The sequence below is a fragment of the Danio rerio genome, chromosome 24 (assembly GCF_052040795.2).
Source record: "Danio rerio strain M-AB ecotype USA chromosome 24, GRCz13ab, whole genome shotgun sequence".
Lineage (NCBI taxonomy): Eukaryota > Metazoa > Chordata > Actinopteri > Cypriniformes > Danionidae > Danio > Danio rerio.
The window spans coordinates 27,377,501-27,401,883 of record NC_141044.1 but is presented as its reverse complement, the minus strand read 5'-3'; the positions used below and the strand labels follow the sequence as shown (position 1 = coordinate 27,401,883).

The 24,383-nt window shown below is 33.5% G+C and overlaps 1 protein-coding gene across 11 annotated transcripts in view; it reads left to right on the top strand.

Annotated features, from left to right (window-relative positions):
• rps6ka3b (ribosomal protein S6 kinase A3b) overlaps positions 1-24,383 on the top strand; it is a 94,496-nt gene that overhangs the window by 55,269 nt on the left and 14,844 nt on the right. For 10 of the 11 annotated variants that reach the window (XR_015524240.1, XR_015524239.1, XR_015524238.1 and 7 more), the window contains 14 exons: positions 1,103-1,184; positions 5,045-5,125; positions 5,220-5,299; positions 5,458-5,564; positions 9,756-9,793; positions 11,728-11,870; positions 13,290-13,360; positions 15,857-15,945; positions 16,327-16,391; positions 16,818-16,920; positions 19,511-19,635; positions 19,731-19,856; positions 20,663-20,752; positions 22,798-22,956. Coding sequence is in view for 4 of the 11 variants with exons in the window: in XM_087307976.1 (XP_087164102.1) it covers positions 1,103-1,184; positions 5,045-5,125; positions 5,220-5,299; positions 5,458-5,564; positions 9,756-9,793; positions 11,728-11,870; positions 13,290-13,360; positions 15,857-15,945; positions 16,327-16,391; positions 16,818-16,920; positions 19,511-19,635; positions 19,731-19,856; positions 20,663-20,752; positions 22,798-22,956 (1,359 nt within the window). In the remaining 7 variants the exon portion in view is untranslated. 11 annotated transcript variants of the gene reach the window in all.

The window sequence follows — 24,383 nt, the reverse complement described above, 5'->3', positions numbered from 1 at the left end:
GGGGGAAACCGGAGCACCCGGAGGAAACCCAGGCAAATGCAGGGAGAACATGCAAACTCCACACAGAAACGCCAACTGAGCCGAGGCTCGAACCAGAGACCCAGCAACCTTCTTGCTGTGAGGCGAGTGTGCTACCCACAGTGCCACTACATCACCCCCCCCCCCCCCCCCCCCCCCCCATTGTTTATAGTTAATAATTTCAATTCTCAATTCTAATAACTGATTTATTTTATGTTTGCCATGGTGGCAGTAAATAATATTTGACTAGTATATTTTCAAGACTCTTCTATTCAGCTTAAAGTGACATTTAAAGGCTTAATTAGGTTAATTAGGTTAACTAGGCAGGTTAGGGTAATTAGGCAAGTTATTGTATAACGATGGTTGGTTCTGTAGACTATCGAAAAAATATATAGCTTAAAGGGGCTAATAGTTTTGTCCTTAAAATTGTGTTTGAAAAATTAATAACTGCTGTTATTCTAGCCGAAATAAAACAAATTAGACTTATCCAGAAGAAAAAATATTATCAGACATACTGTGAAAATGTCATTGTTCTGTTAAACGTAATTAGAGAAATATTTATAAAAGAAAACAAATTTAAAAGGGGCTAATAATAAGACTTCTACTGTATATAAGTAGAAAAAATTATATACACACATATGTATGTGTGAGGCTGAATGCTAGTATCTTGAAAATATCTAGTAAAATATTATGTACTGTCACAAAGGAATACCCTCAAAAAAATGATTTGTGTTCATGTTTCTGATTTTAAAATTACTCATACAGTGATATAAGATTTTGGTCATAACCACCCACTTATGCAAGTATATTTTTAGTGCGTTTGCGTTTGTGTGTATGTTGTGGTTTGAGAGGTAATCAGCACAGATAAATGCCTGAGTCGGTCACAGAAAAAAAAACATATTTTAGGGACAATCTCAGTATAATTGCACATGGAACTGGACACGGTCACTATAGTTACAGTATAACCATAAAGCACAGGACTAATTGTGTTTTCAAGAAGAACTGATGAGTAAAATAGCTCCTGGTTTAAAGTGGTCTTTAGTGTTGTTTTGATGAAGCCTTGATTTCTGTGTGTGTGTTGCAGGTGTTTTTGGTGAAGAAAACAACAGGGCCGGATGCAGGACAGCTGTATGCAATGAAAGTGCTGAAAAAAGCAACCCTGAAAGGTATTTAGTCAACCAATTTGAGGTTTTTAGAAGCCAGTGCTATTTTATGCATGGACAAATCATTTTATGTCTAATTCTACTACCGTTTTAATAGTAGACAGCTTAAGCCTAAAACTAATATTTGTAACACGTCAAAATAAAATAGCTATAAATATTTGTGCCAGCAGTGAAATTTTACTAAAAACAGACCAAACAAACTGGTAAAATATATCAAATTTTTATTTTATTTTTATTTTTATTTTTTATTAGATAATAAAACAAACCTGTAAGAAATAGATTTATAATACTATTAATCTATTAAACTAAAATACTAACACATTTTTAACAATTACCTATTAATATTGATATTATTATCACCATCAATAGAAAACCTATATTTTAAAATCATTTTCTTTTGTTGACAACATCATTCTGATTTAAAAATTGCAGGGTGGTTTGAATCAAATCATATTTTTTATTGCTAGAATTAATAGAAGCAAGTTACCAGGCAACTGGAGAGTAAAACTCTTCTCTATACTACTGGCCAGCAATGATTTTACTCCCATCTGGCACTTGATGAGTGTTAATTTTAGGCTTTAAGATTTTAAAGGCATTTCAGAAGCCTCATTAACATGTTGCACTTCAGACTACAAAATGCCTTCTAAGCGTTCATCTTTACCATAATAACCAGTTAAAGTTGTTTATTCCAGTGTTTTAGCATGGTTGATTCTCAGTTGTAGCTTTTTAAACAAGACACTGCAGGTGTAAAAAGGAGTAAAAGGAATAAAAAAATGCACTAATAGTTATCACCATATGAGTAATTACGTTAAGACATTTTCTAAAAGTCTGTATGCATATGCAAACAAGACATTAGGTTGTTAAAAATGAGGTTATTTTCATACATTTTAATAACAAAAAAAAACCCTGGAGGACAAAAGGCCAATCTGAACACAAAACAGACTGTTGCTTGACTCACAGGGCATGCCCTCAGCATTTGAATGTACTTTAGGTCTGGTTTTATATCATCCAGACGTGACGAGCAGCCGCGTCATCAGGAGATCATTACCCAAAAGACTTCAATAATATACAAGCCTTTGACTGCATTTGATAAGCCATAACGTTTCCTAACAATAGAGACAACAATAACCATTTTTCCCCATAGTTATTTTTACATTTATTTTTAACTTACTGTGTATCAGTGTTGGGGAAAATTACTTTTGAAAGCATTGCATTACAATATTGAGTTACTCCCCCAAAAAATTTGTGTCACTTAGTTACTTTTTATGGAAAGCAGTGTTATGTTATGTTACTTTTGGGTTACTTTTGCGTTACTTTTCCTTACCTGGCTGAATTTTGATCTTTTTCAGAACTTGCAGGTGTTTTTTGACCTTTTTTTAAAGAGAAGCTCTGCATTTAACAGCCACCGGTATAATCTACACCTTCATTTTTCTTTAAAAAAAAAATGTAGGATCAAATTATATTTTAATAACTTTCTGAGCCCAGAGCTAACACACTGTAGATAGAGATTAATGAAAACATGTAAATTTATGTGTTTGCTACTTTTGTTTTGTGTTATTAGTTAAGTTAATTCATTGTCCATTGAGATAAAGATTGAAATAAAGCTCAAGAGGACTAACATGAAATAATTTATATTAAGGCAAAAACAGATTTTAAACCTTTAAAATGTTTATTAACAAAATGAACACAAAGACGATTGAGAAAATCTTCAAATCAAAATAAATCTTTGAGCTTCATACATTGAATAAATTGCGTTTACAGCGTATTTTATAGCATAGTTGCTTCTACAGTTGACAGTAGCTATGTTTCCATCCCCCTATTTTTATGCACATTTTGGATATACACATAAAAGATGTTGATTGAACGTGTTACCCCCAACACTGCTATGAAAGTGGGACTTTTATTTTGAAAATGGGAGATGCAAAATGTGTACTATATGTTACTAAACAACGAGTGCATGAAACATCAAACTCACATTAGCATGTAAATTGCAGGATTTATAGATTTTACATTTATGTGTCCGTGTGGCTGAGAGCGGAGCTCATTAACATTCACAACTGATCCAAAAATGGTCAATATAAAGCTTCTCTAGGGGGATTTTATGGAGTAATAAATCAACATATAAAACCATTTCTGGAGATTTTTTTATTTGCCTCATTTACTTGCCACATACTTAGAGTGATTTCACACCTGTAGATTGATTGTTTTTTCTCCAAAACAGGGATTAAAATTGTTAGTGTTGCACTTTGTTCTTGGTGCGATACGCTTTCACACTCCAAAGTATCTAAACGGACCAAAAGAGCTAATACAAGAGAGAAACTCTCCTCTCATTGGTCAGAGTTTCAGGGTTTATTTTTTTAGAGTCCCGCTCAGCTGTCAAGTGTCCTTATTTTAATTTATGACGATGAGCAGTAAGACATTATCAGCGAAAAGCTGTGCTTTAACTTTGAATGGTGACACCCACAGATGTCGTTAAACATAAATCAGAGGTAAGACTTTCTCACACATAGCTGTTGACTAGAATTATGCATTAAAGGCTTAACGTTATAGACCGTTTCAATGTGGTCATGCCATTGGCCCAAGAATGTTTTCTGCTTGTCATCAACTATTTCATAACTGTAACAACAGGCAGTTCAATAATAACCTAATGTTAAAACAGCTATCATAACATTATTTATCAATGTGGCTCTTTTTGGATTCTTGGAAGCTATAGAAATAAAAATTGTAAAGCAGGAAATATGTTGGGACCATTGTTTTTGTTTACATCCCTTAAAAGGATCTATAGGGAGAAATAACAGATAAACCAAGACTGCAGTTTAGTCAATTTAGATAAACAGCTCTCGTTAAAAGTTTAACATGCTTTCACTTTCGTATTTGACATGAAACACACATTTACCGGTAGGAATGACATCCCGCCCTACTCTTAATTCTCTCTTCATATAGCCGTATATGTGGCTATTACGTATCCATAATACATTGTGATATAGCCTGATTTATTAGTTTGTTGGATCAGATTGCTTTCTTTCTATATAATCAATTCGCTCTAGAGTACTTTTAAATTGAGCAAAGACCACCATATTAAGACGACCTCGGACCGATTGTCTTGGCATGGATCCAAGCGCGATTGCTGGTTTCAAATATGCCAAATGAACCAAGCTAATGGGGAAACGTGCCAGATTTCAAAACAAGTCTATGTAGATATCAGAGAACAATTTAACTTATTGAACAAATGCAGTATATGGTCCCTTTAAAACAGCAAGAACAAAATCCAGATATTTTTTTCTTGGTTAAAACTAAGTTGTATGTAATTAGGCATGCTATACATGAAGATATCACTTTGTATAAAACCTAAGAACGCTGATATGAATAAAAAAACATGGTCTGCTATATGTAAGTGCTGCTAAAGGGAATTTGTACAACTCATTTTAGGAGAAAATGTTCATTTTGAGAAAATAGCCTTTAAACATCTGGATTATATTTCAAATTTAGAGGCACAAATTGATAAATGTGACAAGTAAAACACTAAAAAATAAAAAACTACATTAAACTGAAAAAAAAAAGAAAAACCTGTAGTGTCTCGCCTTAAAACTCTAAATCCATGTCCCTCCTGATGATCAACATCTTCATCCACATGAGTAAAGTGATTCTCCTCTCCCTTCAGCTCTCAGCTTCTCTTGTCTCTCCCCTGCGCTGCATTTTCCCCCTCTTTTATTTAATTAGTCATCCATTGCCATCTGCGTAATTGTGTTGTGCCAGATTCCTGGACGTAGGGAGGAGGGGGGCTGTTAAAGTGGAGAGAAAACATTGTTAGTGAACTTAATAGAAGTAAACTCAAGTGTTGTTATTTATGCGTGTGTTTTCAGTACGGGATCAGGTCCGGACTAAGATGGAGCGGGACATCCTGGTGGAGGTTAATCATCCCTTTATTGTTAAGCTACACTATGGTGAGCGCTGGTCATCATTAGCCAATCTGAATGAAGAGCAGCTGCTGATTTGATGTTGTGTTTACCAGTGAACACATTCGCTTTTCTCTCACAGCATTCCAGACCGAAGGAAAGCTTTATCTGATTCTGGACTTCTTAAGAGGAGGCGATCTCTTTACTCGACTGTCAAAAGAGGTATTTAATGAATGGTTTAGGGTAATAATGATACACAAAATTGACAAATCACTTTTTTAATTATTGACCAGTGTTGAAGTGTTAAAGTTGTGTTCTGGCTGATTAAAATGTAAAGCATATTCTAAACTTTTTTCTGTTCTTTTTTTTCCTCTGCTCAGGTGATGTTCACTGAAGAGGATGTGAAGTTTTATTTGGCTGAACTAGCTTTGGCTCTGGATCATCTGCATGGACTGGGCATCATTTACAGAGATCTGAAACCAGAGAAGTACTGAATGTTCTCTAAATAAGCCTATATACAGTGGGACAAAAAAGTATTTAGTCAGCCACCAGTTGTCCAAGTTCTCCTACTTAAAAAAGATGAGAGAGGCCTGTAATTTACATCATATGTCTCAATTATGAGAGACAAAATGAGAATATAATCCAGAAAATCACATTTTAGGATTTTCAATGAATTAATTTGCAAATTATGAAGGAAAATAAGTATTTGGTCAATAACAACATTTCATCTCAATACTTTGTTATATACCCTTTGCTGGAGATGGCAAAGGTCAAACGTTTTCTGTAATGCTGAGTTCAGATTTTAGCCCTGATTTTGACTCGCTGACAGATTTTGAGAAATCGCCGACAAATGCCTCAAATCACAGTCAAATCTGTACTCGTTCATGTGAGTGACAATCACACAGTATGAACTATCAAGGATGCGATATGAGAGATTGCTGATGAGTCGCCGACACCCGTGAGATATTTGGCATGCTAAATATCTGGAGCTGTCAGCAATTCAAATCATGCCATGTGAAATGTTTTACTAATAGAAAATAACATCCCCGATCATCTACAGCCTATAAGAGGGCAGCATTGACTAGTAAAGGTACCTGCAGGCCAGCGGGAGGCTGAGGAAGAAGTTAAAGCGCTTATTTTCCATTTATTTGGACCCCAGAAATTGAGGAAAAACTAGTGTATATTTGTTTTACGTATCATCTAAGCAATATTACAACCAGGTTGAAAAGGAAAAAAAATTTGAGGAGAGATTGTTAATTCTCTTCAAAAGCCAGGTGAGCAGCACCAATTTCTAAAGCTAAAGCCTTCTTTTTCCATTATGTAGTTAATAACGAAAGAAATATTACGTGACCTTGCGTTGTTTACATGTTACTTCTTGCGTTTGTTTGGTTGTGAGACGTAGTTTGGACAAAGCTGTCTGTGATTCTTCCTATTTAAAGTCCTGCAGTGTGAACTCTCCTGTCGCCAATCCATCCTACAGTGTAAACACAGCACAGACAGAACTCTAACCCAGAGAATCATGCATTGTGGAAACATCCTTTGAAAATTATGCAGTCTGAACTCGGCATAAGTCTTTACAAGGTTTTCACACACTCTTGCTGGTATTTTGGCCCATTCATTTATGCAGATCTCCTCTAGAGCAATGATGTTTTTGGGCTGTCACTGGACAATACAGACTTTCAACTTCCTACAAAGATTTTCTTTGTGGTTGAAATCTGGAGAATGGCTTGGCCACTCCAGGACCTTTTTACAAAGCCACTCCTTTGCACGTGTGGTGTGTTTCGATTGTCATACTGAAAGACTCAGCCGTGTATCATCTTCTATGCCCTTGTTGATGAAAGGAGGTTTTTACTCAAAATCTCACCACATGGCCCCATTCATTCCTTCCTTTACATTGATCAGTCGTCCTAGTCTCTTTGCAGATGTTTCATGATGTTTCCACCCCCATGCTTCACAGTAGGTATGGTGTTCTTTGGATGCAACTCAGCATTCTTTCTCCTCCAAACACAAGTTAAGTTTTTACCAAAAAGTTCTATTTTGGATTCATCTGACATTCTCCCAATCCTTCTGGATCATCCAAATGCTCTCTAGCAAACTTCAGATGGGCCTTGACATGTACTGGCTTAAGCAGGGGAACACGTCTGGCACTGCAGGCTTGAGTCCCTGGCGGTGCAGTGTGTTAGTAATGGTAGCCTTTGTTACTTTGGTCCCAGCTCTCTCCAGGCCATTTACTAGCTCCCCCATTGTGGTTCGGGGATTTTTGCTCACAGTTCTTGTAATCATTTTGACCCCACAGGGTGAGATCTTGCATGGAGCAGCAGATCGAGGAAGATTGTCAGTGGTCTTGTATGTCTTCCATTTTCTAATAATCCCACAGTTGATTTTTTTAACAGGCTGGTGCAGGTCTACAATTTTGCTTCTCTTTGGTTTTGGCCATAGGGGAGATTGGAGTGTGACTGTTTAAGGTTGTGAACAGGTGTCTTTTATACTTATAATGAGTTCAAACAGATGTCATTAATACAGGTAACAGGTGGAGGACAGAGGATCATCTTAAAGATGAATTTACATGTCTGTGAGAGCCAGAAATCTTGCTTGTTTGTAGGTGACCAGATACTTATTTTACTGAGAAATTTATGAATGAACTCATTCAAAATCCTACAATGTGAGTTTCTGAATTTTTTTTTCTATTTAGTCTCTCATAGTTGAGGCATACCTATGATGAAAATTACAGACCTCTCTCATCTTTTTGAAGTGGTAGAACTTTTGGTGGCTGACTAAATACTTTTTACCCCACTGTAAAGTTAACATAATTTATTAAAGTGTGTCTTTATTTATCATAACATAATTAAACAAAGAGACTTATATATGGTCTTATATATGAAAAATTTAATAATTATTTTTTGTTTTAAATGTTTTTTGTGTTGTTTTATAAGTTTTGACTGTTTACAAACAATTAGGGGGGTGCTAAAAGTAAATTTGGCAGAAAATAAATATTTTTATATATACTTTTATTTTGCAACGGTGCATGAAATTGATCAAACGTGACAGTAAAGACTAGGGCTGCACGATATTGGAAACATTTTGTTTTGCTGTGATTATTTATTGCGATATAGAATATCATTTCACCAGGCGATTTGAATACCTCTATTTGGAAGGATTTCTTTCATTTAGACAGACTGGCATGATCAACTCTTTTTCTATGCTGTGCATCAGTATAAAATATAAGAAATTACAAGCATATAGAGTATAAATACAATGGAGCAAAAATGAAAGTTAAATAAACAGTGCATTATTGTTTTCTAAGGAGTATAACAGTATTCAAATGCAGAAATTGAACAATCAAACGTAAAATTACATGGTCATCAATGTAGAAATATTTAATCGTTAATCATTGATAAACTAATAATAATCTAATCCTGTGATGGGACAATTGCGAATGCACACATTGCGATATTGATGCTGAAATAATATATTGTTCAACTTTAGAAAAGACAAAAGATTTTTCATTTGAATAAATGTTGTTCTTTTTAAATAAAAAAATATCATTATTTACACCAAAATAATCTTTAAAAAATGTAAGCAGTTTTTTTAAAACATTGATATTAAAGGGTCATGACACCCCCCACTTTCGGTTCAAGTCTACCTCGGAATTTTTTCAAAAGGTGCATCATAATGGGCATGGAGCTCCGCGAGCAAAGGGCAGGAGTGGGCGCGGCCAGCAGGGGGAAGAAGGGCAGCGAACAACTGTTGTCAGTTAGCTCACAAAATGAAACACAAACCGTGAGGAGTTGCATGATTTTATTTTTTACAAAGTTAAAATGCAAAAAAATAAACAGTCATTTAATGCCCTGCTATATTTTTATTCGTAATTTCATATACAGATAACCACAATTTTTATCATTATAAAGATAATCGTGTTCATATAAACACTATAAACGAGAACTTTTCCCTCAATCCCCGGGTCTGAATCATAGGTCTGAATGCAGACTCAGTGAAGCAGGTCTCTTGCCCTGTCTATTTTAACCATTAGCCCTGTCTAAAAATCTATGAAAGGGAATTAAACTGAAAGTCTCGAACCAAAAAGATTCAAATGGCTGCACCTGCTTCTACTTGAAGAAAAAGGTCAATAATCATTCAAAATAACAGATATATTTATATCATGATAGAAAGATTTTGACAAAATGCAGATTTCGTGGAAAAAAAATGGGCTGAACATAAATGATTAAATAAACTTTTAATTTTTCATCAAAAGATTAAAGATTACTTAATCCAAGTATGCCAGACATTATTGATATTTCAGTATAAATCATTGTAAAAAAAAAATTATAAAAAAAATTAAATATTTTTAATAGCACATTCTTTAAAGCTTGCTTTAATACTTGGAAAAACAGCTTTTCATCTTTGACCCTCATCTATTTTTTTCTGTTCCGTCTTACTTTAGTTTTTCCCTCTGTTTATCACTCAATCACACTCACACATTCTCTCTTTTTTTCCCCTCACTGCCGGCTATAAGGTCATCCATAAATCACATTTATGTCTGCAGAGAACAGGGCTATAAAAATAATGCTTGTAGTCTTGTAGTCGTGACATATAAAGCGAATGGCAATAGAAAGTAAGGCGACCCTTTGTGCGAGTGTGTTAAATGGCTTTTTAATGCTGTGAATGTGTGTCATTTCAGCATTCTCCTGGACGAGGACGGCCACATAAAGCTGACAGGTAGGTAATTTCAGATTGCGGGAACGGCTGCATCAGCATGATGCCACCTTAAGCGTTTAGGGCTTTGTGTTGAGACCGTTTGACTTGCGGTCTCATGGGAAGGCAGACAGATGATTTAACCTTCCTTCTCTAGAGCTTTATCTATAGTGTCTAAACCACACTTTGGTTTTGCGCAATTATTATGGATAATTAAGATGTTGTTTCAGTAATTTTTAGATATATTATTGCTGTATTTGTTTGTATTTTGAATTAGTTTTCATGTAAATGTAGTTTATGTTGTGATTATTATTCAGTATGTTATTTTTTAAAATTTCTACTATATAAAAAAATACAGGGGTTCTCAACCTTTTTCACTTCAGGGCCCACATCTGACATTTTTCTTAAACTGTCTAGAGAAAATGTTTATTTTAAACCTTTATTTAATTACTTTTATTAGCAAAACATTTATTTTGCTTATTAGTATTAGCATATTACTGATAAAGTATCATTATCTTGGGAGTATCCATGTGAGACTCCTGTTATAAAACACTAATTTGGACAACTATGCTGATTTTTTTAAAGATTTACACAAAGAAAACATGCATAGTTTGTGAATCAATGGAGATGTGCAATTTTTATACGAGTCGCTGACGTGAGGCACACGTGAACTGGTTATAACTCTTAATTATAGGTACCTTTACATTTGCGGGATGGTTTGTATACAGCTGAGCATGTGGTCCTAGTTGTATTTGTTTGTATTTAAAGTTTTCATTTTAAAATGTAGTTTATGTTGGAATTATTATTCAGTTTGTTGTTTTTTTATATTTCTAATATTGTATATATATATATATACTTGTTTTGATCATTTTAATTTATTTTATTTCAGTTATTTTGCTAGGCTAATTATTTTGAACTATTTTTAAAAATATATATAATATAACATAATTATATTTTACTTTGCTTTGTGGAATTAGTATGATAATTTAAGGTGTTGTTTTATTATTTTTATTTTTTATTTTTTTGTCATGGAATTTTTATTCTGGCAAATACCATATTATATATTTTATAGCATCCGACAAATCAATCACCAAATAAAACAATCAGCATCTGCAAATGAATAAATAAATAAAGTAAATAAATAAATAAAATAAACAAAATAATAATAAATAAAATAAATACAAATACAGAAAAAAAAATTATAATAACAAACCAAATACATACATACAAATGTCCCTTCACTCAATCCACATCTAAGGTTTTTAAGTGATTAAAGAATGCAGTAAATTGTGGCCATTTTTCAAAAAACTGTTCTCCCCTACCTTTGATATTCTATTTAATTTTCTCAAGTTTTAAAAAGAAGGCTAAATCTTTGAGCCACAATGAAATAGAGGGGGGTTGTGGGGATGTCCAAGACAACAGTATTCTGTGCCTAGCGAGAAGAGAGGCAAAAGCCACAATGTCAGATGAGAGGGAACACCAAAGTTAGCGATTAAAGGGCATACAGCTAACTTGTTTTATTCTTTTTAAATATATCATTGGTATATTTGTTTCTATTTTGAATTAGTTTTCATATATTTAGTTAGTTTTCATTTTCATTCGTTGTTTTTAACTATTTTGAATAATATAACATATTTATATTTTACTGGATTTTACGCAGCAATTTGAATTGCTTTTATTTGTATTATTTATATGTTTTTAGTTTTCATCTTAATGTTTAGTTTATTTTCATTTATATGTTTATTTATGTTTATTTAGTAGAAATATTTATTTGTTTTTGAATGTATATTACTTTTTCATTGATTTATTTTATTTTTATTTAGATGCCTAGGCACCGTTTTTAATTTTGCTGTTATTTCCTTTTCAAAGTTTTATTGTACTATTTCATGTCGTTTCATTTTAGTTTATACTAAAAACGTTGATGTTGCTGTACTGAAAGTGTGTTTGTGTGTTCTCAGACTTTGGGCTCAGCAAAGAGTCGATCGATCATGAGAATAAGGCTTACTCTTTCTGTGGGACGGTTGAGTACATGGCTCCAGAGGTGGTGAATCGAAGAGGACACACATACAGCGCTGACTGGTGGTCTTATGGCGTACTCATGGTAAGTGACATTTTATACATAATAATAATTATTGTTGTTGTTGTTTTTACAGTTTATTTTTAAATGTAAAAATTGTTTAAAATTATATTTTAAGTAATATTGTAGTGTCTTTGAAATGTGTTTATGTGTTTATTAAATGTGTAAAAGTCTGGTAGTTTATCATTTATCATTTTTAAAAGTTTTTGTTTAGTTTTAGTATTTATTTATTTATTTAATTAATTTTCAGTTTTTTTATTTAAATATTATAAACCTAGTTGGAACAATCTATAAACCCGTTCCAGTACTTCATTTTTAAAAATGAAATGTATTAATAATAATAATATTTATTTAATAAATTTTGAATTTTTATTTCATGTAAATATAATGACCTTAGTTGGAACAATCTATAAAAGTGTTACAGGACTTACATTTAAAAAATAAAATGTAGTTATAATCATAATAATAATTATTATTATTATTTTTACAATATTTTTTTTTATTTAAAAATATTGTAGTGTTAGAAAATGTGTTTATTTGTTTATTAAATGTGTACATTTTTGTTAGTTTGCTTTGACATTTTTAAAAGTCTTTGTTTAGTTTTTTTTTTAATTAATAATAATAATTATTATTATTTAATGATTGATTGATTGACTGATTTTTTCAGTTTTTTTATCTATTTTATTTTATTATTATTATTATTATTATTATTATTATTTATTGATTTTTCAGTTTTTTATTTAAATAAAATAACCCTAGCTGGAAAAATCTAGTCTATTTAATTAATTAATTAATTAATTTATTTATTTATTTATTTATTTATTTGTTTATTGTTATTATTATTATTATTATTATTATTATTATTTATTAATTAATTAATTTATTTATTGTTCAGTTTTTTTTTTTAAATATAATAACCCTAGCTGGAACAATCTATTTTATTTATTTAATTATTATTTATTTATTTATTTATTTTTCAGTTTTTTATTTATATATAAAAATCCTGGCTGGAACAATCTAGAAAAGTGTTCAAGCACTTACATTTTAAAAATAAAATGTAATAATTATAATTTTTTATTAATTGTACATTGTGTTTTTTTTTTATTTAAAACATTTTAAACATTACATAAAATATTGTAGTGTCTTTAAAAAGTGTTTATTTGTTTATTAAATGTGTAAATGTTTTTGTTAGTTTGCTTTTTCAATTTTAGAAGTTTTGTTTAGTTTGTTTATTTGTTAACATTTATTTTATTATTTAATCAAATAAGAATAATAATTACTTGTTTTTTTTTTATGTAATAACCCTAGCTCGAACCATCTAGAAAAGTGTTCCAGCACCTTCAGCCATTAATCACTGCAACATAAACCAAAAATAATGATAATAATAATTACTGAAATTCATATAACACCCTTCCTAAAAAAAACAACTTGTTTTATTCTCAGTATGAAATGCTGACAGGAACGCTGCCATTCCAAGGCAAGGACCGCAAGGAAACCATGACCATGATCCTAAAGTGAGTGTTTGAAGGCCTCATCCTTCCTCTTTCCGCTGTCCACTTTATCTAAACACATTCATCCAGTCTGAGTGGAAGAGTCTGCTAACATCTGGACAACAATCTGCTAAGCGCTGGAGTAATGAGGATAAGCCCTGGGTTTAGCTGACGGTGCTGTTTAGCGCAAAGTCTAGCCACTTAACTATCAGTAAACACTCAACCGCAAAAAATAGACGTCACAAAGCGTCCTGCTGAGGGCTGTATTACGCTCCTCTAGTACTGATGACTATAGTTAGTTCTGTTTGACAGCTTCGATTAACTGTAAGAATGTGGGTTTGGCGAGGTGATGGTTTGTCAATTACAGTGTTCATTGGAGGCTCCTGCAGACCACTGATAACAATGATAATTACCACTGATATGAATACACAAAGGATCAGCTGTGGAGGTGATGTCAGAGAAGATGACAGTGACTGGCCTTGTTATTTTGTTGTTATCTGACCTCTAGGCTTACAGTATGTGGACCGGGTTTTATCATCATGTTACTTAAACATTATTTTTGCTAAGTGTGTTTTATGTGCTGAAAGAAGAACGTTTACTACTAAAAAACAAGCCAATCAAAAGAGGAAAAACATTTAATTGGTTGACTGAACGTGTGTGTTCTTCAGTCTGGAGTGTGTTTCCAATACAACGAAGTAACTCATGGTTGAGGTAACAAAGTACAATACATTTTTTGGGAAATAAACAATGTTGTGACAAGTGTTTCTCAAAATCTGTTGGAGATGCATCATTAAATCCGCTTTAGAACGTCGCTGGTTCGAGCCTCGGCTGGGTTAGTAGGCATGGGTTTCCTCTGGGTGCTCTGGTTTCCCCCACAAGTCTAAAGACATGTGCTGTATGAATTGTGTAAGCTAAATTGGCCATAGTGTATGTGTGTGATTGAGTATGCATGGGTTTTTCCCAGTGATGGTTTGCAGCTGGAAAGGGATCCGTTGTGTAAAACATTTCCTGGATAAGTTGGCGGTTCATTTCCCTGTCGTGACCCCACCCCAGATTAACAAAGGGACTAAGCCAAGAATGAATGAATGAATAAAATTAGTAAATTTCCACTTGTTTGCTTCCTTTGGTCCCTGTATAGGTGATTGAAACACAGGGTAAACATGTGTAAACCGACATTTCTTTTCTTTTACAAATACGATTGAGACCCCACAATGTCAATATTACAACAGACACCAAACTGTTGCAATATTCCACATAATCTTGTGGATGGCCCTATTTTTAAAGATATCAGAAAATGATTTTTTTTATCTGGAGAGACTTCAAATTTAATATGTTTAAATGTGAATCCTTCCAAAAAAAAAATCACAATTTTTATCAAAAGTAAACCTTAAACTGTTTTAGATTTTTTTTGTCTTATGTATTATTATCAATTATGCATTTTATCTTATATATTGTTTATAGATGTAGATAACTTTTTATTGTTAAAACATTTATACAATTATAGAAAAGTGATATTTATGAACTTGTTGTAAACTTGATCCATTCTTTTTTACAGTGACATAGCCAGAGAAGCTGATATGGCAAATAAATATGGCTGATATGGCTATCATGTGGCTCTTTTTCTCTCTCTATAAATATTATTGAGAATATTCCATATTTTTATTCTATTATTGTAAAGCTTATAATAAGCCTGTATTCCATATAATAGCTGCTGAAGCTAAAAAGTTTCAGGAATAACTGTTACAAAAGTGTTTTGTATTGAAATACTTTTATTAATTACTTTTTTATTATTATTTTTGTATTGTACTTTAAAAACACTTGAAAATTTTTAATTAAAACTAATAACATAAATTTTATTTTCTGAAGCTTTGAAAATGTAACAGATTTTCTCTTGAAAATCATAAAAGTGACTTTTTTTGCATTCAAAATGACCATTTTTTCGGAGTGCACTTTGAGGGGAGCACAATTGTCAGTCTGAAAATCAATCAAACTAGACTCCATTCAAAATAACTTGACATAAATTGTCAACTTTAAGCTTTCAGAGTCATTTAGAGTGGATGGTGAATGGAATAAGGCATAGGGTGGATAACTCTGATTAAAACAAAGCCAGGAACTATGCTGCAAACCACAGCTCTAGTGTTGTAATTCCAACTACACAAGTTTGTGACCTTATTTGCGAATGTTCATTGGAACAATGGATTTGGCAAACACTGAATTTCCATATAACTTTGGTCACAGTAGAACTTACAAACTTCGTTGGCTGACAGTGGTTTTGTGAAATGCACTTCTGATTGGCTGAAGTAGTAGTTCACTTCCAGAATAAGAAATTCTGTCATCATTGGTGTCTAAACAGTCCATCGATTTCCATAGAGTAGGGAAGTAAATGGTGACCAATCATTCTAGAAGTGAACTACTCCTTTAATAATAAAGGGATAACCAACAGTCCTTTGTTAAGCATCAAACTGTATTTGTACTGCCTCTGCATGTATTGCCAATCTGACCTCTTGACTTTTTTTGCAGGGCGAAGCTTGGGATGCCTCAGTTTTTAAGTTCAGAAGCTCAGAGTCTCCTCAGGAGCCTTTTCAAACGAAACCCTACTAATAGATTAGGTAAGACCACTTGAAAGTGATGGTTGTTTAAGAATACTATTATTAAGCAATCATGCATTAAATTAGTCAAAGTTGAAATGATATCAAATCATTTTTAAATGTGCATAGTGCAATATGTTGGCATAAATCCTAAAATATGCGTTAAACCTTATGAGCTCAATTTTTTGATACAGTAAAATAAAAAATAAAAAAATCATGTAGTAAAGCAACATAAAGTTTATGTCTCCAACTTCTCACTTGCACCAATTTATGAGGAATTAACTATTTTATACAGTTTCATTCACAAATTGTTCCAAACAGTAGTGCATTAGCAGAACTGAATGTTAATTTCTGTGTATTGATATTTGCATATTTGATTTTTAATTGACTGCTTCTCTGCAGGTGCTGGTCCAGATGGAGTTGAAGAGATAAAGAGACACCCATTTTATGTTTCTATTGACTGGAATGTGAGTTTTTTACTGGAACATCCACTTACTTTGAATAGGGATAAAGCTTTACAATAAAGTCCTGTTAGTTAATAAAAATTACATACAAACAATGTTACAAATAACACCAGTTTTTATGGATATGGGTACTACATTTACATTTTTATAGTAGCATTTTTTATATTAACATTTTTGATTTTATAATTTTACAATTACAAAAGGTGCTTTTGAATTACTGAATTTACATTAATAATATTACATTATTTAAGAAATATACATATTTAAATGTTTTAATTACACTAGTTCACAGGTGAAACATTTAGCTAGTATTATTTTCTTAATAGTTCATGTTAACTAATATAGTTAACAAATAAAACCTCAAGTTTTACCTGAATAAGTGGCCGAATGGTGGTTGTAATGTTCATTTTCATGCTTTGTATGTCTCAGAAATTATTTAGAAGAGAAAGTCACCCACCCTTCAAACCAGCCACTGGCAGACCAGACGACACATTCTACTTCGACCCAGAATTTACCGCAAAAACTCCCAAAGGTACACCAGCTTCTAATCGACTAGATCAGGTAGACTGTGTGTTTGTCATCCATCTTTTATCCCCTTTGAGACAAACACCAAAACCTATTTAATGCAACTCTGCTCTGCCTCTCAAAATCTGTTGGATGATTTGATGCTGTATTAAACACTGGATCTGCCACCGGATGAAATCAATTCATAGCTTTTTTTTTTTACTTTTTTTTACACATCCTCATGTTTCTGGCAAAAAACAATTTATGGTACTGTAACTTAATTTACATTATTTACAATATAATTGTTTTTCATAAAAGTTCAAAAGCCTTGTAATAACCCATCAAGCCATGTGTTTACATGCACATTCTTAAGCCATTTATGCCTAATAGGCTAATACGTGTAATGTCATATAAACACATTACCCGGCTTTCTTTTATTGGTTAAAGGTCAAAAACAGCTTAACCAAAATCTAATTAAAACAGGAAGTTTTTTTGTCCAACATTCCAATTTGGTGGTGCATATAAGCGCCTTTATCGGTTTGCACTCAAATTACTTAAAGGGGTTACAAATGGTGTATATACTCCATTTGTACAAATATCATTTTCATGTAAACATAGTCTAAAGGCTGACACTGAATCTGAAATTTTCGTTCGTAATTTTCACGTTAAATATAATTTCGACCTCACATTGAGTCAAACGTATGGACACACTGCCTCAAAAACTTTCGTCCATCACAAAAAAAAATTTGCTTTTCGCATTCGAAAAAATGCTTTAAGAGGTGTTTTGACAGTTCAGAGCCACGAAAAGCAAAAAGCTGAATACAGAATATCTTCATTTGAGCTACAGATAACACATTATAACAGTTTATAAAATAAAGACAAAATGTGGCGATCATTTGAGAACCCCTGTATGCTGTATTCAGTGCCTGGCGCACCTCTCCCCTGCTGCTGACTCCGACATGTTTTGCATTTTTTTGAAATGGATTAATGAATACGCATCGACTCAGTGTGCAATGTTTGTTTACGTGACAAATTTTTCACATTTTACTGACTATAAGAAACTTTGCAAGTAAATTTCAAATTATGCCGAGTTCAGACTGCATGATTTTCAAAGTAGTCGTGTCACAGATGTTTTTACACTGCATGACTTACTGGGCTTGCGTTTTGTCGCTGCTTTGTTTACACTGCAAGATGGATCGTCGACAGGGGCTTTCACATTGCATGACTTTAAAATAGGAAGAATCACCGACAACTTTGTCCAAACTACGTCTCGCAGCCAAAAACACGTAGCATATCTTTTGTTATTTACTACATAACGAGATAGAAGACTTCTATGGGGTAGAAAATGTACATATTTGCTCACCTGGGTTTGAAATAAATTAGCAATTTCTGCTCAACTTTCTATTTTAGCTTTCTGTATGAAACGTCAAACAGATACGGGTGCTCCTGTCAAACCTCCACTAGTTTTTCCTCTATGTCTTGAGTCCAAATAAACCGAAAATGAGCGCTTTTTTCCCTCAACCTCTCACTGGTCTGCAGGTACACACACACACACAAGTGAATGCTGCTCTCTCATTGGCTGTAGGCGATCGCCGATGTTATTTTCAGTCAAAACTCATTTTACACGACATGATTTGAATTGCCAACAGCTCCAGATATTTAGCACGCCAAATATCTCACAGACATCAGCGACTCATCTGCGATTATCTCAGATGGTTGCTTTGATAGTTCATACTGTGTGATTGTCACACGTGTGCACGAGCACCAATTTGCCTGTGATATCAGGTATTTGTCTGCGATTTCTCAAAACCTGACGGCGAGTCAAAATCAGGGCTAAGTCTGAACTCGGCATTACACTAACCATTACCCCAATCTAACAAGTCAGCTTATAGTCTAATGAGAATTAGTTGGCATGTAGATGCAATGTAACTTAAATTCAACACGCATTAAAGGGACCATCAAAATAAAGTGATACTGTTATATTGATGTCTTGATATGCTAATAGTTTCTTTTTGACCCTCTGAAATAAACTATGAGAATACATTTTAAAAGTATTTAATGTTTAGTAAGATTTTGTGAATTTGTGTGACCAAAGCATAACATTTGGTGCTACTCCCCATGGATACAAGTAGTTATCCATTAGTCACAATTGATAAAATAAGTAGATTTATGGACACTAGACACAATAGGTATTAGAGGTACTACTGTACATGCCATGGCTGATAATGAGTCTGGTATCCTGGGTGAGTGTTGTATCCTGTGTAGGCTCAGACTAAAAAAATAATTTTAGTACTCTACACTGTTAAAAAATACAGGTTGCCTTACATGTTTAAGCTGAATCAAATTAATCTTATGAGTCATTTTAACTTATATTACATTAAACTTAAGCTTGCTTAACTTATAAAATTAAGTTAGAACCCAAACAAATTAGTTTAATAAGTTACAATTAACTAAAAAGAAATGTTGTCATGACTAATTGATCATATCATCTTTTACAGTGTAGAGTGTAGTCATTATCTTGTGATGTCCACGGAAAAAATGTTACCTTCTGGTGGTTCTAGTGTTAAAGACTAGATCAAAACATTGGTGTGTATTGGTTTATGTGTTTTTTTTTTTAGATTCTCCAGGTGTACCTCCTAGTGCCAATGCCAATCGACTTTTTAGAGGGTTTAGTTTTGTGGCCATCACTTCAGAAGAAGAATCTCAATCCCTGCCGAGCAACAGCATGTCATCTATAGTTCAGGTATGTGCACTTGCATAACACGTTTCCTCCAAATTAAACCTGTTTCTTCATTTTAATGACTGCATTTACATCTTGGTTGTATTGTGTATTTATAGCAGCTCCACCGAAACGTGTCTCAGTTTAGTGACGCATATGAGGTGAAGGAGGATATCGGCATTGGTGCTTATTCCATCTGCAAACGCTGCATTCAGAAAAGCACAATGATGGAGTATGCAGTGAAGGTGAGGAAAGAATTATATTAGAACACCACAATACCAGATATAACCGTATATTAGCAGCAAATCAACCCTTTAAAAAAAAAGCACTTGAACTTCTTTAGCTAATAGATTTTAAAACTTTATATTATTAATTAATGTAGGTAAATATTGGATATGTTATACATTTATAAATATTAGTGCCGTGCAAAGATTAATTACATCCAAAATAAAAGTTAGTTTCGACATAATATACAGTCAGATATGAAGTCATATGTTCTACTAAAACATTTAAAATATCTTTGGTGATTACCTGAAACTATGAACTAAACCAGGACCCCCTCTTTTCTCACCCCCACCACATCACATGACAACCTCAAAACATTTCTGAAATTCTGAGTGACTCACAAAGGTGAGTGGGCTAGACAAACCACCTGTAGAAAACATACTCTTTCATCAGACATTTGCACTAGACACATTCTTACAGTCACTCCATATCTATTAAAAAAACTCGAGGTGGTGAGTGGGCTTGACAAACCACCTGTAGAAACCCAAAACCCACTTCCCCCTACTCTAGCTTTTAATTCTCTGAGCACTTTATTTGTACAATTAGTCTCTTCTTGTTAAATTCCTGAATGCGTCCTCAATTGTTAGTTGATTTGGACAAAAGTGTCTGCTTACTGACTGAATGTAAATCATTTATAATCAATTAAATTACCTATAATTGAATTATTGTGCATCCCTGTTAAAAACATTCATTTTTAAAGTATTACCCCTTTTAAAGGCTGTCTATTTAATATATGTTTTATGTCTGTATATATATTTATGTTTAGATTATCAGCAAGGCTAAAAGGGATCCTGCGGAGGAGGTGGAAATTCTATTACGCTATGGACAGCATCCAAATATAATCACCTTGAAAGACGTGAGTGTTTAAAAACAATGATGGAGTCTTTTATTTTCATCTATAATGATGATCAACAATGCACCATGGCGGCAGACTCTAAGCTCAGTTTTATTGGCTGAATGCAATTATATTAAGGTAATGTCTTGTTCTTTTCAAAGAGCATCGATGTGTTTACCTGAAACCGATTCTGCTCTGACATTTCCTGAACGAGGGAAGAGAATAATGAGTTCCTGCTCTTATTGTCTTTCCTGTAAATTACTCAGAGCAGGTTATCCATTATCGGTCCGCTGTGTTTCCATACATTAGAAATGCACGTGCATCAAGCCTTTCTTAAAGGAACAGTTCATCAAAAAAAATAAAACTCACTCATCCTAAGGCTGTCTAAGACAGAGTTTTTTTCTACGATAGAATACAACATAAGATTTTAAACTGAAACTGTTGTATTTTGAGACCCATAAAGTCAAAGTCAGCAATTTTGCAGAAACAAACCCTTTAAATGAAAATCAAAATCAAAATAGTTTTACTTTTCAGTCCATTTACTGCATCTGGAGTCATGAGTATTCCTTTTGTTTTGTTTTAGCTTTTATTAATCACCAAGGACCCTTATTTTGAGCTAAAAATCTAATGTTCTGCTGAAAAAAAGTAATCTTGTAGTATTGATGAGTTATTTATTGCATTTTCACTAAAATTGTGAAATTATGCATTCTACAGCAGAGAAGCATCAGGCTTCAGGTCTTGCTGGTGTGTTTTCTGATACTATTGAGATTTCCTATAAATATACACCCACCGGCCACTTTATTAGGTACACCTGTCCAATTGAGCATTGTGTCAACGCCACAGCCTCCTAAGTATTGTTGCTGACCATGTCCATACCTTTAGGACATCAGTGTACCCATCTTCTGATGGCTACTACCAGCAGGATAACAGAACAGCTGGTTTCTTGAACATGACAATGAGTTCACTGTACTTAAATGGCCTCCACAGTCACAAGATCTCAAGCCAATAGAGCACCTTTGGGATGTGGTGGAACGGGAGATTTGCATCATGGATGTGCAGCTGACAAATCTGCAGCAACTGTGTGATGCCATCATGTCAATATGGACCAAAATCTCAGAGGAATATATACAGTACCTTGTTGAATTTATGCCACGAAGGATTAAGGTTGTTATGAAGACAAAAGGGGGTCTAACCCGGTACTAGTAAGGTGTACCTAATAAAGTGGCCTGTGAGTGTATATCTTTAATAAAGTCACATTATGTATTTCTATAATGCAGGCATTATAGGGATTTCACATATATGCACACAATATTCGTCCATTTTTACATGACAAATTATTGTTGTTGTAAAGTCATTTGTTAATCATGTTTAAGACAGATTTGCTAAGCATTTCAACCTGTTTGATTCAAATTAATTTGCTAACTTATTGTGTAAACCGCTTAAATTGTAACTTTAAAAACCAAAAGTGAAACTAGTGTAGTAAATATTATTGTTTTGTGGCCAAGTTTGAAAGATTTATTTAAAGATAATCGTTATTAGATACACAGCACACTAATATTAAGCTAGCCATACTGTATAACCAATTATCATTTGTATTTGTTAAATAATACTGAAAATAATAGAGCTTTAAAGGGATGGTTCACCCAAAAATGGAAATTCTGTCATCATTTATTCACCCTTTACTTGTTCAAAGCCTATTCGAGTTTCTTTCTTCTGTTGAGCACAAAAGAAGATATTTTGAAGAATGCTGGTAGTGGGCATACATTGATTTCCATAGTAATTTATTTTCTTACTATAGAAAACAATGGGTGCCAAAACCAGCAAAATATCTTCTTTTGTGTTTAACAGAAGAAAAAAACTCATGAAGCTTTAAAAGCACATGAGAGAGAGTAAATATTGAGGTCATTTTCATTTTGGGTTGAGCTATCCTTTTAAATAAAATCACATATACTGGTCAATTACATTTATTTCCTAAAAATAGCCAGAGGGCGAGTAAAATAACAGGAAATATAGATTTTGTACTGTGAGAAATTGAAGCTCAGTGATACATCTGTCTGTGTTTGCAGGTGTATGATGATGGCCGCACTGTGTATCTGGTGACGGAGCTGCTGAAAGGAGGCGAACTGCTGGATAAAATCCTCAGACAGAAGTTCTTCTCGGAGCGGGAGGCCTGTGCTGTGCTCCACACCATCACCAAAACTGTGGCGTACCTGCACGCTCAAGGCGTATGTACCCTAGCCTATCTAAAGTTAAAAATGTAGGAGAGAATAAACTCAAATGTGTGTCGAGCTGTAATATGTTACGGGAGACAGAGGGACCACTGAAGTACATTAAGATTGTGATCATGGAAAGCAAGTGTATTAACCACAGTCTGGTTTAATAATGGCTGTAATGCAGATACTCGGCCTTAAAAGCAAAAGATGGACACAAACAAACCATAACAGATACAAAAATCCTGATGTAAACACTGCTGTTCAGGATTATATGTTTGTGAAACAACTGATATATATATTAGTGCTGTCAATCAATAAAAAAAAATTAACTAATTAATCGCACCTTTTTTAAAAAATTAATCGCGATTCGCATTTAAAATACTGAAACTTGTAATTTTGCCTATTTAAATGTAAAATTAATGTAAACGCAATACAAAATACATTAAAAAACGCAATACATTAAAAAAATTTTAATTCAAAATATAATTGTTTAATACAATTTTTGTTTAACTTGTAACACAGATGTCTTCATGTAAACAACATACCCACAATAAACCATCAAGATCCTGGCTTGACAGCCATATTTATTACAGAAATTAAAACACAGGCATGTTAATGACATTTAAATTTCAAAACAATCAATGCCAATAAAATTTTGATTGAAAACATTGATTTCCATGTTGGATTCTAAGTGGACTGCAAAAAAATGCCAAAATACAGGAATTGCAGATATGGAAAATGAAAAATTATAATAATTAACTATAGAATACAAACTGTTGCACTCATTGTAAAGTTTTATTGCTGTGAGTTGAGAACATTAATTATAGAGTAGAAACAATTTAGCTTAATCCTCCTTTACATTCATCCAGTTGCTAAGACTAGGAGTATCCCGCAAGTGCACAGAGACTCCCAAATGCCCGCAAATGAATGATAATTTCTTGCAAACCGGTCGTTAAATACATTGCACACCCCTCTCGCCCCTACTCAGATACGTCGCTCTCTCCACCCCTGACACCCCTCAACGGGCCTGACACAGACACACACACAGACAGACACACACAACGCGCTGCAGACGTTTTGGCCCCAACGGCCTTCCATACTGGAGCAACTCCCCTCAGATTCAACATGCATGATCACGTTCATCAAATTTGCTAAGCGTCCTAAACTAAGCGTCCTAAAGTATTACTGTATTTCACAAGGATTCTGACATAACAACGCGAAGCATACGCTTTCGTTGCGTTTAATGAGGAAACACGCTAAACTTGGAGGGCTCATGCTGAAAGACAGAGTAATGCCCTGTCTTTGACAGCTCGCGACTTCACCAGACGTTCTGAGTACATTTACATAAGACACCAATACTCCGATTTTAATATGATTAAGATTATACTCTTAATTAAAATTCTACCGTGTAGCCTTAAAAGGAACCTTACCTTAAAGGA